This window comes from Gracilinanus agilis, chromosome 4 (assembly GCF_016433145.1).
Source record: "Gracilinanus agilis isolate LMUSP501 chromosome 4, AgileGrace, whole genome shotgun sequence".
Taxonomy (NCBI): domain Eukaryota; kingdom Metazoa; phylum Chordata; class Mammalia; order Didelphimorphia; family Didelphidae; genus Gracilinanus; species Gracilinanus agilis.
The window spans coordinates 32868749-32886872 of record NC_058133.1 but is presented as its reverse complement, the minus strand read 5'-3'; the positions used below and the strand labels follow the sequence as shown (position 1 = coordinate 32886872).

The 18124-nt window shown below is 46.1% G+C and overlaps 2 protein-coding genes across 2 annotated transcripts in view; one reads left to right on the top strand and one right to left on the bottom strand.

The window, feature by feature from the left end:
* The first annotated feature begins 338 nt into the window (after positions 1–338).
* TMEM69 (transmembrane protein 69) lies at positions 339–2119 on the top strand. The gene is made up of 2 exons (XM_044674201.1): positions 339–438; positions 1135–2119. The coding sequence occupies exons 1-2, from the start codon at positions 397–399 to the stop codon at positions 1843–1845; spliced, it is 753 nt and encodes a 250-aa protein (XP_044530136.1). The 5' UTR covers positions 339–396; the 3' UTR covers positions 1846–2119.
* Positions 2120–4660: 2541 nt separating this feature from the next.
* The window catches only part of LOC123243873 (intracisternal A particle-promoted polypeptide), a 29222-nt gene continuing 15758 nt past the window's right edge, over positions 4661–18124 (bottom strand). The window contains exons 4-9 of the mRNA XM_044672008.1: positions 15931–16086; positions 15212–15379; positions 10718–10855; positions 8969–9091; positions 7446–7666; positions 4661–6088 (exon numbers count right to left, since the gene is read on the bottom strand). Of these exons, the coding sequence (XP_044527943.1) occupies positions 5864–6088; positions 7446–7666; positions 8969–9091; positions 10718–10855; positions 15212–15379; positions 15931–16086 (1031 nt within the window). The 3' untranslated portion in view covers positions 4661–5863. The remainder of the gene's footprint in view (positions 6089–7445; positions 7667–8968; positions 9092–10717; positions 10856–15211; positions 15380–15930; positions 16087–18124) is intronic.

Genomic DNA, 18124 nt, shown 5'->3' with positions numbered 1-18124 from the left:
AGTTCGAAAGTTGCGCGTGCGTACAGGAAAACCGGAAGCCGCCTTCCCGCGAGTCGGATGGGGAAGGCTCTTCGTTCTCCTTGGAGTGGGTTTTGGGGGCGGCTCCAGGTCTTCCAGAATCTGTAAGAGAGTAAGCTCCTCGAGGGCAGAGGTTGTGATCCCGAATCCCAGGATACCGAGCCATGTCACAAGACCGTTGAGGGTTTTCTTGATTACCCTGGCTCCGCCCCCCCATACAAGTCCCGCCCTCGGGGATCAGCAACCGGATCCGTCGGGCCAAACTTTCCCGGAAGTGGCCAAGAGAATCTTTAGGTTCGCACCGAGTTCCCACCCGGACCTTTGCCTTCAGAGGTCCGTCACCGGAAACGGTTCACCTACTCTGTGATCGCAGACACCATGCTCCGCCTTCTCCTTAGTTGCTCTAGGGCGCGTACCCAGGTAAGCACCCTGGCTCTCCACGTACCTTCGCTTCTCGGGTCCCTGGAGCGACCACTTTGAGGCAAGAGAGGGACGAGCCTAGCCCTGCGAACTTGGGGAGAAGCCTCCCTCTCGCGCTGAAAGTGGGGGCGGGGCTAGGGGCAGACCTGCGGGCCAGGCCCCCTTGATGGGGGTTAGCGGGGCTGGCGGAGGGAGAGGAAGACTAGCCCTACGGCCCAATAATAATAATAGTTATGGCTAATAACTGGCATTTACATAACCGTGTACGGGTTGCTAAGTGCTTTACATACATATTTGACCCTCACCGCAGTAGTGGCAGCCATGCGGATGCTATTATTGTCCCCATTTTACAGACGAAGAAACTGAAACAAACAGGATTAAGTGACTTGCAAAGGGTCCCGCAGCTAAGTGCCTGAATAGAACTCGAAGTCTTCTGACTTCTAGACCTAAGCCTGGCAGGGAGCTTTGGGACGTTAGGTAACCGCGGCTAAAGTACTAGGCCACCATGGGCAGATCTGCTACAGGTCATCCCCTAGATCTCCCTCAAGCACCAGTAGCTGGTCAGGGGTGGGTCCGTAGAAAGGTCTTGGTCGCGTTTCGCATCTCCCTAGATGGACCGGCTTCCTTTAATCGGGCCCTGAGCTGCGTTTGGTTTGGCTAATTTGGTTTGCTTAATCTTCCCCAATTCTCTCGCAGATCCTTAACATCTCTCCATCTGTGGCTCGGGTTCCTGGGAGGAAAAAGACAGATACCCCTCGTGTCCTGAGGACTCCTCTGCAGAACGGTCCCCCTTTCTTTCTGAGACCGTGGCTCCTCACACCTGACCTGGGGTCTGAGAATGGGGATAAAGGCTATCACACGTCTAAGTGCTGTTTTAAGAAGAAGCACTTTGTGGTCCCAAAGAGGCCACCAAGCACTCTTACATACCTCCCAGACACCCCAAAGCCTGCCCTATACGTAGCTTTGACTGGATTGATCCCCTTTGTGGCTCCACCACTGTTCATGATGATGACGGATACCTATGTCCCTGTATTGGCATTTACACAAATGGCCTATGGAGCCAGCTTCCTGTCTTTCCTGGGAGGGGTCAGGTGGGGATTTACTCTGCCAGAAGACAGTCCAGCCAAGCCAGATCTCATGAATCTAGCCTGTAGTGGGGCTCCACTGGTGTTTTCCTGGTATGCCTTCCTTATTTCTGAAGGACTCCCTGAAGCCATTGTCATGGTGATTATGGGCTTTGGGGTGGCATTACACAATGAAGTCTTCCTCCTACCCCATTATCCTAACTGGTTCAAAGCCTTGAGAATAGTAGTGACTCTAGTGGCATTTTTTTCATTTGTAGCCACTTTGATACTTAAAAATTTGTATCCGGAAACTGGCCCTAAAAAGCCTGGTCAGGCTGAATAAAGTCCACACACACATACCCTACCCCAGGTTGTGAACAGGTAGGGTATTAAGTTCCTTCACACATTCATGGAGGCTACTTTTTGTTTTCTCTGTAATCCCTGCATCTAAGGATTGTTCCCCTGTGGAAATCATGTTGCCTGAGGCTCGGGAGAACTTGATAATAGCCCAGTTACTGGCATATGTGTCATTAAACTGGCAATCAGTAGCATTTTTTCTTCTATTTATAAATGATCTATAAAGATTGTTTTAAAAGGTTTCAAATAAAATACCAGATTGGCCAATATGACAGTAGAGTGATAAATACTGGAAGGGATGTGGCAAAATTGGGACAACACATTGTTAGAAGGGTTGTGAATTGATCCAACCTTTCTGGAAGGCAATTTGGGACTATGCTCAGGGCTACTCTTTGATCCTGTAATACCACTACTAGGTCTGTATCCCAAAGAGATTTTTAAAAAAAAGGGGAAAAGACCTAGTTGTGCAAAAGTATTTATAGCAGCTCTTTTTGTGGTGGCAAAGAATTGGAAACTAGAGGAATATTCCTCAGTTGGGGAATGGCTGAACAAATTGTGGTATATGATGGAATGGTATATGTGATGGAATACTATTGTGCTGTAAGAAATGATGAACAGGATGGTTTAAGGAAAAGTTGAAAAGACCTATATGAATTGATAAGAGTAAAATAAGCAGACCAGAACAACATTGAACATAGTAACAACACAGATTTAGCTACTCTCAGGAATATAATGATCCAGGAAAATTCTGAGGGACTGATGATAAAGAATGCCATCCACCTCCAGAGAAAGAACAGTGGGAGTCAGAATGCAGATGAAAGCATGCAATTTTTTTTTATTTGGGGTTTTTTATTTAATATGATTATTCTTTTACAATACAATGAACAATATGGAGATATGTTTTGCATGATAATACATGTATGACCCAAATTGTTTGCCAGTTCTGGGAGGAGGAAGGACAGAAGAGAGGGAGACAATCTGGATTATATAACTTTAGAAAACTGTTGGGGGTCAGAATGCAGACTTTTTCACTTTATTTTTTTTATTTTGAGATTTTGGATTTATATGAGTATTCTCTTACAATAGTGAACAATATGAAAATATGTTTTGCATAATACATGTAAAGCCTAAATCAAATTGCTTACCGTCTCTGAGAAGGGGGAATAAGGAAGAGAGAGAGACGATTTAGATCTTGAAACTTTAGAAAACATATGTGGAAAATTGTTATTACAGGTAATTGGGAAAATATCTTTTTTTTTTTTTTAAAGGATCAAATAAAGACCACAAAGCATTCTTTGGCTAGGACATTAGCTCCTTGGAGATTGATTTCTTTTATCTGTGGGAAAGAACACTCTTGTTACATGTTAGCATGTGAGATCTGTGTTTCAACAGGATGTTCTTGGAAATTGCCCTTTGGTATTTCTCTTCCCTGATCATTGAGCTGGTTACTTGCCCTGAAACTTCATCTATTTGGAGTTCATTTTGTCTGACAAAAAGGCAGGAGCATCAAAGCCCTACGTGAAAGGTCATAGAGCATCCCTTGACACAAACTTAGACTGCAGCAGAGATCATGATTACCAATGTGGAAAGCCATTAAACCTTAAGATTGTTGACCCTTGACTCTCTTAGAAGAGGTAAAGGGTCTCAATTTGGTTCTCAAGTAATGGTACTTCCCAGAAGGCAGAAAGAGCAGTATTGGGTTTGTATGGGATACTTCACTAGGGACTGATGCATCATTTTTCTTTTCTGGTAGAAATACATGTGAAATCTGGTTTCCTTAAAACTCCAGAGGTGCTTGTGGGGTTGCTGCAAGACCTGAAGGCTTGCCCTTCTTAGCCAATACCCAAACCATCAGCCTATTTAAGACACATGAAGAAAGACAAGGTGCCCTCCTCCTCATGTGCTCTTTTCATCAATGGCTTCCCTTTTACCCCTTTTACATTAGTGAACCAGAGGAAACTTCAGCAGTCTTAAGTCCTACAGATAGCTAAGCAAAGCCTAGCATGAGGTGAGTTGGGCAGTTCAAGCAAATGGCACTAAAAAAATTGGGAACAAAAAATTCTGACTTGTTATCATGCCATACATTTTGAAAAAAAAAAAATTTTTTTTTCACTTTAGCTCCAAACAAAGCCCTACTGTGCCCCAGAATCAGCTATAGGATCTACATAAAGGAAGAAATGTAAATAATACCACACAATCATTTTATTAGTGTCTTAATTATTCATTAACAATATTTAAATTTGATTTAAATTAGGTGATTTAATTTTGGCTATCAGCTAAAGTCTGATGCTACCCAAAGCTCCCATCACAGCCTTACCTGCCTGAGGATTCCACAGCCCTTCATTCTTCTCCCTTTAGTAGATGCCATCCAAAAACATGGTGTCCATGTAGATTAAGCATATTGAGGAGGAGCTAAGGAAAGAACTGATCCAGCGGGATCACAAATTTCGCAAACTCTGGCCAGAAGAATAGGTAGTGAAAGCAAAACAGGCATTTGGGTTCCATCTTGATGAAGCCAGCTTGCCAAGCTATTTTGGGATAATGTTGATTGGGCCCTGACTTCTGTGACTCAGGCTTTCATTCCAGTGACATATATAATATAGTGAGTGATCCTAAGCTTTCCCTCAACAAAGGAAGGCAGAACTTTTTGGCTACAATAACCAGTAGATCTCTCAAGCATAATCATTTAGTCCTTCTAGAAGTTTCTTTCCATACTGAATGTTGCCCAAAGGGAGGGCAGGCCTTGACTTAAAATTAAACCTTGATTTTTAAAACTCACCCAAAAAAGACAGAACCAATCATGCAAGCAAAATCTTTCCAGTGTTTATTAGAAGCAGAGAAAAGCTGGCATTTGCAGTGCACTTTACACATAGATTAATTCGTCGGATCCTCACAACCCTGTGAGGCAGGTGCTATTATGGTCACATTCTCCAGGTGAGGAAATAGTGACTTACAGGAATTTCTACATCAAAAGTGCCTTTGCTAAGGTTTACTAAGTAAGCTTTTTGGACCTAATGCAGCCAATGCTTAGAATGCCACAGTAAGGAAATTAAAAAGCTGCCAAACTGCTCTATCAATGACTCAGGGGTCCAGGGTATACCAAGCCCTTGAGAACTGGGGAGCTGAAGCTAGCACAGGCAAGCAAGTAGCAGAGAAGCAGTTCTAGGCTAAAGCCTTCCTCTCTGTCATCCCATGATCACACTCCCTGCCAAAAGCCTGGAGGTAAAAATGGGAGTGAGCAGGCAAGGTGGGAAGGGGACCAAGGAAGTTGGGTAGCCCTTCTGAGGGCTCTCTAAGGAAGCTTCATAGGCAGGCATAGAGTATGAGTCCTTATAGGAACAGCTGGAGGAGGTACAGAATGGAGCCCTGAAGCTTCACCCTTTTCTAAAAGCTAAGGAGGCATCATCTCTGGGCAATAGAGTGGGGTTCCTGTGTGGCCACCATGTCAAGAGCCTGGGTATTTCTGAACTTGCCCACTCAGCAGGGGGACTAAGGGAAAAAGAGCAAGTCATGTTTTTTCCATGAGCTCCCAACAGGACTGCTACCAGTAAATGTGCTACCAATTGAGGGTTTGGTGCCAATGAAAGATACTACCTGGCAATAGGGGCTGGGCAGTCATTTTCTTGATTTCCCTCCCTCTCTGGAGCCAGTGAAATTGGCAGTGTATATTTTTTGTTGGGTAGTGGAGTACTTAAACTACACAGGAAGAATCCCTGCCAGGAGCTCCTGCCCCAAAAAAAGGACAGCATGGGTCCTTGAGCAAGATAGGTCTGGAAATGCAAGCTGCATGAGTCACTGCCAAGGTGGGCTCTGCCTATTACAGATGCCATCCTGTCCCATACCACTCCCAGGAGCACTGCTCCAGCCTGCTCTTCAGCCCTTTCTGCACTTGGGAGCATCCAAAGTTCTGATCTTGGGGCCTCTCTCTCTCTCTCTCTCTCTCCCCTAGTCCTGCTCCAAGCCCCAGCATCCTCTTCTATGACCCCAGGTTCTCCTGATGCTGTTCACAGCACAGCCACACCCCCTTCACATCGACTAGTGATCATGTTACCAATTTCAGTCCATGTGTCAGAGTGAGGGTTGTACACTTCAACGGAGTCCAAGGTGACTGGGGCCAAGAAGTCGTGGCTGGAAGACCGGCCTCCAGAAACATAGAGAAGGCCATTTATCGCCACCACACACACACCAGCTCGGGGAACTTTCATAGATGCAACTTCAACCCACCTCTCCTGGACAAGAGAGAAAAGCAAGAGAAAAGAGGCATGTGACGAGCAGTTGAACAAAGCAAATGAGATGACAGACGCAGCTGAGTTAGAACAAGACTGTCTGATGTGGCTTACAAATGCAATGAACCAATAGAAGGTCCCCCAAAATATACTCAGGGCATGGCCTCACAAAAAGGGCCTAAAGAGTTAGTAGAAAGCACTCCCCCAGGATATCAACCTAGTGTTCTGCTGGGATGCGGGCCAACACTGAGTGGGCTTGGGAAGGGTCCTGGAACTAAGCTAGGAAAACATCCATCTGCTCCTTGAGTAAAAAAGAGGGCACTTGCCCCATGACTACAAAGAATGAAGCCAGCTACTCAGAAGATGGTGAAGTTATGAAGAGCTTAAGAATCCAGGAGGACTCCAGACCCAGAGAATCCTGAAAGGAAGGGCAATAAGGGCTTATTCACCAAAGCCTAAACCAAAAGACCTGGAACACATTCTGAAAATATACTTCTTCAAATCAGAAATTTACGGGATTGCAGAGAACAGAATTAAATTTAGGCAAGATGAGGATGAATTTACGGGTGAGCAGGGGTTTTTAAGCTTCAGGTGGAAAGGCCACAGGCCTTTGAAGATAACATGTACAAAGTCTTCAAAGTTTCATCCCAGACTTTCTTTTAGGTGAAACCCTGGTGTGACTGCCTTTGCGCTGTCAGGGAAAACATACCATAACTAGTCCAGGGAATTGTGGATCATCTTCAAAGGTCAACTTTCCATGTGAAAAAAATGATGAGAAACATCATTTAGAATTCACTCCCTTTAGGAGACAATCTAACCATTTTGTGGCCAAAGAGAAAGTTATTAAGAAACAGGTGGAGGAGCTGGGATGTTGCCAGAATCACCACTAGCTCGGCAATGTAGAACAAGAAAGGCCTAGGATAACTCCCCAAGGACTGCAGATCCCACAGACCCAAACCAAAGACTTCTGGCCAGGAACAGGCCAACACTGTGCTTGGTGCCTGAGGCTCTGGGCGGCCCAGGCTGCTCCTATAGCAGTCCTGGGACCTAGAATGGGAGAAAGAGCTCAAATCATAATGAATGAAGCTGCTATGGAGTAAATAAATCCCTGGGGCATATTGTCTATAGCTATTCTTCTAGAGCACTGGTAGTATATTCTGGGACCAGGCCCAAACAGAAGATAGGAGAGGTATTTGCTGTCACTGCAGAGCCAGCTTCTAAATACTCTAAGTCTGGGTTACCTCCTGGTTCAGGGAAAGAGACTCCAAATGGATATTGTCACCCAAGCTTATTCAACCGCCTCACAAAATCATGCAGTAGACAAAGCAGCACCAGAGCACCCCAAATTATCCCACTGTACCTCCTCAAAGGAATATTTTTCTACAGTGTGCAGGGTATCCTGGGTCTCATTCCACCCTCCAATCGAATAGATGCAGTCATTGAGGGCAGCCACCCCCAGATAGGCCCTCCTGGTCCCCATTGGAGGCAGAGAGGACCAACACTTGGAAACTGGGTTGTATACTTCAACGGAACAGAGCTCCATGCCCTCATTGCTGATGCCGCCAACCACGTAGATTAAACCTAAAGACACAGAAGATGCTGGCTTTATCACTGAAGTACAAGGGCATAACAGCTCATTAGAGCTATTAACTATGGAGGTAAGTCTTGTAGGGCCACTCTTGGAAGCAGCCCCAGGGGCAGGATGACAAGGGCCATTCAGACAGGGCTCCAGCTGGCCCACCCATGCCAGGAAGTCCTGGTCTCAAGGCCTAAACATGAAAGTTTCTTTTCTTTTGATAAATTTTATGGATGCCTTTTGTCTTTATCTTAGTCATGTCTATCCACGCCCCTCCAGACTGAATCATCCCTTAGGACAGAGAAAAAATGATGAGGCAGAACCACAGGATACGGGATGTGGTGACCAATATGACTGCAGGTACACCGCATACTCTGCCCCATTCTTCTGCCCTGGGGGCTCAGGGCTTTCTCTGAGACTGCCACTGGTTTTGTAAGGACCCACAGTTGGACCTCTTTTGAGGGGCTCATCCCTTGGCATGCTGTCCTCACTGTCTCTACTGCTCCATTGAACCTGCTGGCTTTACCCCAAAGTGGTTCACAGACATCTTTCCACCCTTCTCTGAATTCCTCATGTTTCCCATTTCTTAGGGCACAGGCCTACTCCATCACATTCATATACTGTGGTGGTTTGGGCCACTTCCAAGTTGACAGGGACCCACTGTGCTGCCAGCAATTGACCACCAGAGAAAGGGCTGTCATGAATACATAAGGACCAAAGGAGCCTTTGACCTTCTGGGAACAGGAGGGAGGCTGCCCAGCAGTGGTGGGGAAGGTTCTTATCAGGCTCACTTTTGCTCACTCCCATGGACAAAATGAGTCCTGGGACACACAGGACAGCAGTCCTGAGAAAAAGCATGTCTGCCCCCTTTAGGAAGGATAGAAGAGAGGAAAGAAGGAAGGAAGGTTTTATTAAGTGCCAACTATGTGCCAGCACTGTGCTAAATGCTTTAAAAAATATTATCCCAAACATATACTGTATGACAGCACATGTATAACCTGTATCAGATTACTCACTGTCTCAGGAAGAGAAGAGAGGAGAGAAAGGGAGAGAATTTGGAGGGCAAAATGTCAAGAACAAATGTTAAAAGTTGTTTCTACATTTTACCAATAAGGAAACCAAGACAGACAAAAGTGATACAACTTGCCCAGACATACCCAGCAGTAAGTGTCTGAGGCTGTGTCTTCTGGACTCCGGGCTCAGCACTCTGTGCACTGTGGCATCCCCTCATGGCCTCCTTCCTGCTACCTCTTCCCATAGATCCAAATGACTCCCTCTTTCTGTCCTGTTGCTTCATTGAGTCTTACCTTGGATCTCACAGCAGCCAAAGTAGTAGCGAGGTACGGCCATGCTGCCCACAATTTCCCAGCTGTTTTCCTCAGGATCAAATCGTTCAATAGAGTTCCCTATCTCTGCTCCAACCCATCCACCTGCAACCAAGAGCAAATGCTGTAGCTTTGGAGGAGCCATGGGAGGCCCCCCACCCCAGCCCAACCCTGTCATGTGGAGGGGAGGTCAAAAAGATTCTAGGCAGAGGCAGGCCTAAAGCCAGCTTTGAACCCCAAGTCCAGGTGCCTAGGAAAGGTACTCCTCTAAATCCTGGCTTTGTCTGTGCTAGCTGTGTGAATCCTCATCTCTCTAGGCATTATACTGGCACCCCCACCCCAACCTGAGCAGACTGACTCTGAACCTGACTGAAAGTGACAGAGAAACATGTTATTCTTAACCCATAATGCCTCCCCCTGAGGGAAGGGCGAGACTTCAATAAGAACAGAAGGGATAGAGATAATTGAGACAAGCAATGGGTCTTACCTAGGTCTGGAATTAAGTTAATAACAACTAATACAAATTCACAGAGGTAAAAGGCTTTCAAAAGAACTTGACTTTTAAAACAAGCCTCTGGAGCTGCTGGACCTTGGGTTTCCCCCAAAGCCAAGTTTTGCTCTCAAAGTTGGTCTTTATGAAAGAATATTTGGATAAACTCATTTCAATCCTCAAGAAAACCAATTAAACACATTCTCCCACTCTTTCCCATACAACGCCTAAAAAGTGGCTGTTCCTTGGCTTTGGCTCTATAGGAAAGAGCCCTTTTGATCCCAGCCTTAAGCCTTCCCAAGAGCTCTTCTCTCTACTTGAAATTCCTCCAACTGAGGACCAGCCTTCCATTCTATAGCTGAGATAAGGGTTTGGAGGCTGGTGCTCTTGGACCCCCTGTAGAAGCCAGTCCAGACTCTAGTGTAAAAGACAGACATATTATTTCCAGGGAGTTCTTCTCAAACAGGGTGGGCAGCCATGCCGGACATTTCCAATGAGGGAGGAGAATGAGGCCATCAAAGGAAAACCTTTCCTTTCAAAGAACCCTTTCTTTCCAGTGAGTTCCAATCAAGTCCAAGTTCATTAATTCTGACTCAAGTAATTCTAATTTGGGGCCTAGAGTATTTGTCATTCATCACTGTTTTCTTTCTTTTTTCTTTCTCTCTACCCACTGGAGTAAAGTGCCTGAAGCTAGATGTGAACCCAGGTCCTCCTGACTCCAGGCCTGGCACTGTGTCCCCTGTGCTACCTAGCTGCCCCTCACCACTGTGTTTCCAAAGAGTGTTTCTAGTTATAAGAACAGGAGTGGGGGAGAGTGTATATATATATACATTAGGAAAAAGAACTGACTATTCACATGATGTTAGTGTGTTATCTGTATGTAAACAGGTGCTGCTAATCACAAATGTAATTTATGATTACAGCAGGAAGCCATTTAGGGGGCTTCTAACCCCACCAAGCGGAGGAATATTTCAAATCCTTTTGGCATAAACCACCATGCTGTCTTTCTTTGCTTAGTGAGTGGTAAGCAACTGAAAGACTAGAAGAAATAGAAACATGGTCTTGATGGAGTTCCCTGCACTGTTCCAACATGTACTCACCAGCCTCGAGATATTGGGCATCCTGTTTTCTCCCTACTCCCTGACTGAGCTGAATCCTTGGGAAATCTAGGGATTAAAAAGCCTCTCCCAAGACACCAGGGAAGTGAGATTATCCATTTCAAGATCCCCACACATAGTTACCTAGAGCATAGATAGCCCCATAACACACGCACACCCCAAGGCCACAGCGAGGCTGGTTCAGGGAAGCCACTGTTGTCCACTGCTTTGTGACTGGGTCATAGCGCTCAGTGCAGTCAAAGATCATTGAATCCTTTTCCCCTTTAGGAAATAAAAAATTTGTCATAAAAAGACAGGCTGTGCCCCACTGACTCCCATAGCCCTTGGTACCTTCCCTCTGCCCACTTGAGCTCAACCTGTACCTCAAATCTCACCCCAAGAACCATCCACAGAATTCAAAAAGATCATTCAATTTAGATCAAAACAAAACAAAAAAGACCACCCCCACCACAAGGCCAAGAACACTTCCCTAGGTTTTGCCTTCAGGCAGTCATATAAACATATCACCAGGTTGAAAAATAGAATTGACTGTGTTTGGATGGAAGCCTGGCAAGTCATAAAAATGAATTCATCAAGTATTTTTCTGAACATGTGCCAGGATTATGCCAGGCCCAGTGAAGGGCATGGCAGAAATATAATGCCCAGGGCTCTCTGCCCTTCAAGAAGCCAATAATCTGGAAGAAACGAGCCTTGTTGGCATCCAACTTAATCCAAACCACCTTGCACCACGTTGGGTGTCAGGAGGCCAGAACCCAAAGACAAATCAAAACAGATTTCCTGCTCCCAAGGACTTTACAGTCTACATAGGGAGATGTGCCCAGCCTGGGTATTTAAGGAGGGAGCAACAACACAAATTTTATAAAAACATGGGCGAGCAGGGCAGGTCTACAGAAGAGAGGGAGAAGAGATGCTAAAAGCATTCCGCCAAGATGGCAGCTCCCACTGGTGCTGTCTGGGCTGCAGGAGGACCATACCCCAGGCTCTGCTATAGCAGCCCTTTCTGCCAGATCTATTCATTTAGGAAAAAGAAATGAGGCCACAGACAGGGCAAGCAGGGAGGCCTCACAGAGGCTGGTGACCATACGCATTGGTGGGGAGTACTTTGGAGAATTAAGTGGGCCCTATTCTGCTTTGGTGATAGAATTTTCTGTGCCAGTGTCTGGACTAAGTAGTGGAGATAAAATAAAATCTTTAAACATTGCACCACACTCCAAGGGGGAGCCATAGAAATAATGACATATATACAAGAGATACAGAGGAGCTGAGATATAAGCTCTTAAGATATAAGATATAAGGCACTAAGCAGTCAGACAATCCAGGACGGAATTGAGGATTGAAGGAAGACAGGAGGCACAGGGACAGCCCCATGCAGAAGGGTGGAGATCAGTGTCTCTGGGTGGCAGTGTGTGGAGGAGAGTCAAGTGTAATAAGATAGGCAGGTAGGCGGAAGCTGGAAGCACCCCAAATACATAAAGGCCTTGCCTAGCAGATCATATTGGGCTGATAGAAAAGGCTGATATGTCACTATAGAAAAGGAACACCAAGACTACTCTGCAGGTCTGAGAAGGGCCACATAGGATGGCTGGAGAGTATTGGTCAACAGCTGGATGGACAAGGATTTTGTGACCAAGGTGGCCAGAGAGCGAAGGCCAACCCTGCTTAACTCTTGTTCACACTGACCCCAAGAGGAGACAGAATCCCAAGATGTACTGTGGGCTAGGGTCTTTTAAGCAGCAGGCTCCTTCATGCAGACAGGGCCATAGCCATCTCTCACACTCAAGCCTTCACAGGTCAGGGCAGATTTGGTGACTGAGCCAGGCGTAGAGATGGGAGGTCCTGGGTTTAAATCTGGACTCAGACACTTCTAGTTGTGTGATCCTGGGCAAGTCACTTAACCCCACCATTGCCTAATCCTAACTACTCTTCTGCCTTGGAACCAATACAAAGTATCGATTCTAAGATAGAAGGTAAAGGGTTTAAAAAAAAAGACTTTATAGGTATGGTTACATAAACACCAAAAAGACGTTACTTTAAAAGATCCTCAAACCATTTATTTCACTTGACTTTCCTTAGTTGTCACAAGATTTTCTTTTTCTTTTTTTTCTTCCCATCAAGGAAGCAATGGAAGGTAGGAAAAAAAAAAACCGGGGGGGGGGGGGGAATTAATCAACAAAAGCCCAACTCTAAGCTCAAATCTCTTTATTTTCAGATCAAATGAGATAATATTCAGCAAATGCTTAAGGCACACTTGCCTGGAATACAACAAGGTATTTCATAAACATTTGTTCTTTTCCTACCTTCTCTTCTGGAGAGAAAATTAAATTCTGCCATGTAGCAGGGGATAAAATTTCCAAAGTGACTCTGAAAGTTATAGGAAAAGATCATAGCAGACCTATGGTTACTGGATTCACAGGGTTCCCACTTCCTCACAGGACCAGGGCAAGGTCCTTGGGCAGGTATATGAGGCAGCAGGAAACCAGTAACAGGATTCAAAGTAGTAAATGAAGAATATCATCTGCACAGGAAAAGGCCCTCCCACAGGCCAGTGACTAGGTAAGCTGAAGCAAGGGCTCTCCAAGAACTATACCATCCCATGGCTATGCCACTAGACTGGATTCTTTCCTTCCTCAGATTTCTCTAGAGCCTCTTGTTGGGATTTCTCTCTTCCTCCATCCCCTTCTGTCTTCTATAAGACTTCTGGGTGTATATGATTCTTTCTCCTGAAGCTTCCCGAAGGCAGACAGGGCTTGGGTCCTTCTGGGGCCCCCTACCAAAGAGGTGGGAAAGTTAAATGAGTGGTGTGACTATGCCCAGGAAGTTGTGTCAGCTATCCCTTCTTTGTTGTGCCTTGGAGAGGGGAAACATGTGAGAGGGTAAGGCCTTCCCTCAACCGTCTTGCCCAATTCCCATGGCAAGGGTCTGTTGCCAGAAAGTTGCAGGGGGACCCCCATGACTGAACCTGCTGCCCATATCCACCTGCATACACCATAGGCATCCCACAAGTGCTGCAGATCCCCCTCATCTGCCTAATGCACTGTGTCCTCCAGGCAAAAGGGCATGGGACAGAGTGTCTATGTTCAAAGTACTCAGAAAGAAAACCAAGTCCTTCTCTGTTGGCCTCATTTTGAATCAACTAAACAAAGGTATCAAACATCCCATGGTCTGAATGCAGCCTATAACACTCCTGAGTATGCCGGAACCAGATTAAAATGTAATTTAATTGGGGAATATTTAACAAAATAAATAAAAATACAAGAGAATATACATAATGTTAACATGTGGTTTTCTCAGTCACTTTGTGGTCTTCAAGGTTCCCTCTGGATGGTTTAGTGGCCTGGTTTCTATTTAAGTTGGACGACACTGAACTAGACCCTAGCTAGAAAAACACCTGGAAAAAAATCAAATTGTTTGAGCTGGAAGGTCCTTGAGATGCCATCTTGTGCAATCTTCCAGTTTTGCAAAGGAGGAAGAAGCTGAGGTCCAAGTGGAGAAAGAAGCCAAGAAGTGTGGAGAGAAGGCCAGCTTTGGAGTCAGGACCTAGATTCCAGTTCTACCTCAGAGGCTGTGTATTACCTATGTTGCCACAGCCCAGGCCCTTTAGTCTCCCTCAGCCTGTTTTCTCCTCTGTAAAGGAAGGTACTGGAGAAGACTAGATGGCCCCCAGGATATGATCCTAAGTGACTAGTTAGGAGCTACAACAAGCTGGAGCCCTCAGCTTGGCACAGGGTCCCTGGGGCCTAGAAGCCCTCCCTAAGGAGCCCAAACTCTCACCTGCCTGCCTGAACTGGAAGGTTTATTATTGAATTCAGGGGGTGTCCACAGATGCTTGGTTCTGGACCCACCAATGTAGACATTATTGTCTGCTAAGGACAGGGGGAATCAGGGACAGTGCTCAAATAGCAATCAGCTTTTTTGAGCCTGGTTAGGGCTGCTTCTGAATGTAAATGTCAAAAAAGAACAGCCCTGAGGGAAGCTAGATAGCTCAGTGGATAGAGAGCCAGGCCTGGAGATGGGAGGTCTTGGATTCAAATCTGGCATTAGACACTTCCTGGCTGGGTGAAGCTGGACAAGTCACTTAACCCTCATTGCCTAGCCCTTACCACTCTTCTGCCTTGGAACCATACATAGTATTGATTTTAAGACAGAAGGTAAAGGTTAAAAAAAAAGGGGGAAAGAACCACTAGAGAACTCCGTCATGCTACCCAGATACTCAGTCAGCCTCAGTTAGAAGCTATTCCTTAGAGCTTAGACCACTAATACCAGGGTTGGAGCCTCATGACTGGTCACTGTCTCTTAAGACTCACTGCCCCCTGCTTCCTCCTATCATCATTTGGAAGGCCTTAAATTCTGAGCAAGGTTCTATTCCATGGAGACTGAGCCTACTGGGACTACTATGTACTGTAAAACACAAGACATCAATTGAAATGCATTAAAAAAGTAAAAATGCCAAAATGTGAAGTCATTCAGGTCACCTGTAAAAAACACCCCAGGAACTGCCTGTCCTTTCCCTCTGTACCACTGCCTAGGATGAATTCTCCTCAACCCCAGAGCCTAAGCATCTGGCTTCTGTGACCAGCCCACTGTCTTTCGGATTGGCTCACCCTGCGCCATCATTACCTCCGATGGCATAGATCATTCCTCCCACGACTGCCACTCCCAGGCCGCTGCGGGCCTGGTGGAGGGAAGACACCGTGGTCCAGTACTGGCTGAAGGTGTCAAAACGCTCCACGCAGCTGAGGGCTCTACTGTCGCTCCATCGGCCCCCCTGCAGCCGGGTGTATCCTCCTAGGGCAAGGAAAGAGACAGCACATGTGCCGGGCTGGCCAAACCTTCCCTTGGCGGAGTGTTCCAGGCCCAGAGAAAAAGACAAGACATGCTTCTGTACCCCCTACAAAAGATTAATAAGGAGTGTGGGCTGGAGAGATAAGGGAGTACCCCCCCCCCGACTTACTTCAAGGGTCATTCTGACTCTTCCCTCAGCTAATTATGGCAGCAACTAGGGCCGCCAGGCCAAGTCACCCACTGCAGGTTGGGCCCTACTTGGATACTAAGGTTCACTGATGCTTAGTCTATTTTCTCCCAAGTTTCCACAAAAGTCTGAGTGTTCTGGTTTCAGGAGAAGCCAGGTGTCTCTTTATTCTTAACTAAGCTGGACTCAATAAACCTCAGATTCTAATTCCAAATCCAACATGAGGAAACCAGACATAAGCTGGCAACCTAACCATGCCTCCCTATTGAAATGTGGGAGGTCTTCCAAACTCTCCACTCTAAGTCTTTGGTCTTGATATCAAAAATAGTTTATAGCCTTTGGATGAAGGACACAGAAAGACGCTAACCTACAGCATAAAGGTACTTCCTTGCTTTCTTCCGAGGCCGCACCTTGGAGGTCTGCAAAAAATTGCAGAACCTGTTATCCTTGGGAGGCTTGCCCATCTCACAATACTCTTTCAATAGTGTCTGCAGGGCCACTCGGAGACTGAAGTCAGGGACTCCTTGGGGAAAAGAGAAGAGAAAACATCTCAGTGCTGGCCAATCAGTCAGTCAATACTTAAATACCTACTATGTGCCAGGCATTTTGCTAAGTCCTGGGAATACAAAGGCAAAACAAAGGAAACAGTCTAATGGTGGAGACAACATGCAAAAAACTGTACAAACAAGCTACTGATGGGATGAACTGGGAAAGTTAACAGGGGAGGCACCAGGGTTGAAAGGGCTCAAGAAAAGCTTCCTGTAGCAGGGAGGATTTTAGTCGGGACCTGAAGGAAGCCAAGAGGTAGAGATGAGAAGAGAGAGAATTCCAGGCATGAGGAGCAGCCTGGGGCAATGCCCAGAGCTGAGATGAAGGAAGAGCAAAGAAGCAGAATACCTGATGGAGCGTAAAGTGGAAGAAGAGTTGGGGTGCGGGCTAGGTTATGAAAAGCTTTGAAGGCCAAAAAGGATTTTATATTTGACCCTAGAGCTGATAAGGAATCACTAGAGCATATTGGGGAGGAGGGGATGTGTGGCAAAGAAAGACATGTGCCAGATCATTCTGACAGAAGAACAGAGGATGGCCTGGAAAGGGACAGACACCAACCATCAGTTGCAACCATCAGAGCAATAGTCCAGGCATGAGCAAATAAGGGTGTGGAATGACAGTGTCAGAAAAGAAGGAGGTGTATATGAGATGACACGACATGAGAAACAGCAAATTAAGGATAGGAGATGAGAATGAGGAGACAAGGATGACATTGGGTGGAAACCTGAGGTTCTGGGAGGGCAATAGTGCCCTCAAAAGTAATAAGGAAATTCAGAAGAGAGGGAAGGTTTAGGAGGAAAGAAAATGAGTTTTGGACATGGTGAGCTGAAGATGTATACTGGACAGCCAGTTTGAGAGACCTGAAAAGCAGTGGAGATGTGAGCCTGGAGGTCAGCAAAGAAGTTAGGGCAGGAGAAATAGATTTGAGAATCATCACAAAGAGAGGATAATTAAATCCATGAGAGCTGATGAGATCCCCCAAGTAAAGTAGTCTAGAGGGAGAAAAGAATCTTGGTCAGGTCTAGCTAAGTTTCCAGGAGGACAAACTTCTCTCTGACCTTCAATAGCTACCACAAAGAACTCCCCTTGATCAGTGCACAGGAGCAGTATCTCTTAGTGGACTTCACCTTATCCTTTCTGCAGGGAGCCAAGATTGGACTGATGCTCTGAAAACACTGGTTGAGTGACTGACTGGCTCCTGTCACCTCCTCAGTGGAGATGGCCCTCTCCCAGAATCGTAAGATGTTAGCCAAGGAATCTTCCCATAGAAGTGTCCGCCTTAGCACTCAGGACCCTCATCAGTTGCTTCTCCCATCCTCCTTGACCTCTCCAATCCATAACCTCTGAAGCACCAGTTCCTAGGCTGAAAGAATCAGAAGCTATGGACCCTGAAGGGTGGAAAGGGAATGTACTTCCATTCCAGGCCACCCTCTTCACCACTTGTATCTAGGCCTGGTTTGGGGAAGCAATTACTCACCCTAAAGCCCTTTTGCTCCTAAAAGAGCCAATTTCCACCTAAATTATAATTTAGTGAAGATTTAATTGGATAATTCCTCTCTTCCTGCTCTCAGGTATTACTAAGAATATTTAGAAGGCTTGTTTCTCTGAAGGTTGTCACTGTGAAAAAGAGTCTGACCTGGATGATGCCACAAGCATTACTAGTCAAAGCCTTCCTCTTTCTACTCCTCCCCATTCCCTCCTTCTCCCTCTCTTCCCTCCCCCCTCTTCTTCCCTGTCTCTCCTCTTCCTTCTTCTTTTCTCCCCTCCTCCCTCTCTTCTCTCTCCCTTCCTCCTCTTCCCTCTCTCCTTCCTCCTTCTTTCCCCATCTTCCTCTCTTCCCTCCCCCTCTCTCTCTTCCCCCTTTTCCCTCCCCCTCTCTTCCTTTCTTTTCCTCCCCACTTCCTCCTTCTCCCTCTCAGCTTCTTCTTCCCTCCCCTCTTTTCCTCCTCTACCCTTTCTCTCCTTCCTTCTTTCTCCTCCTTTCCTCCTCCCCCTCTCCTTCCTCTCTTCCA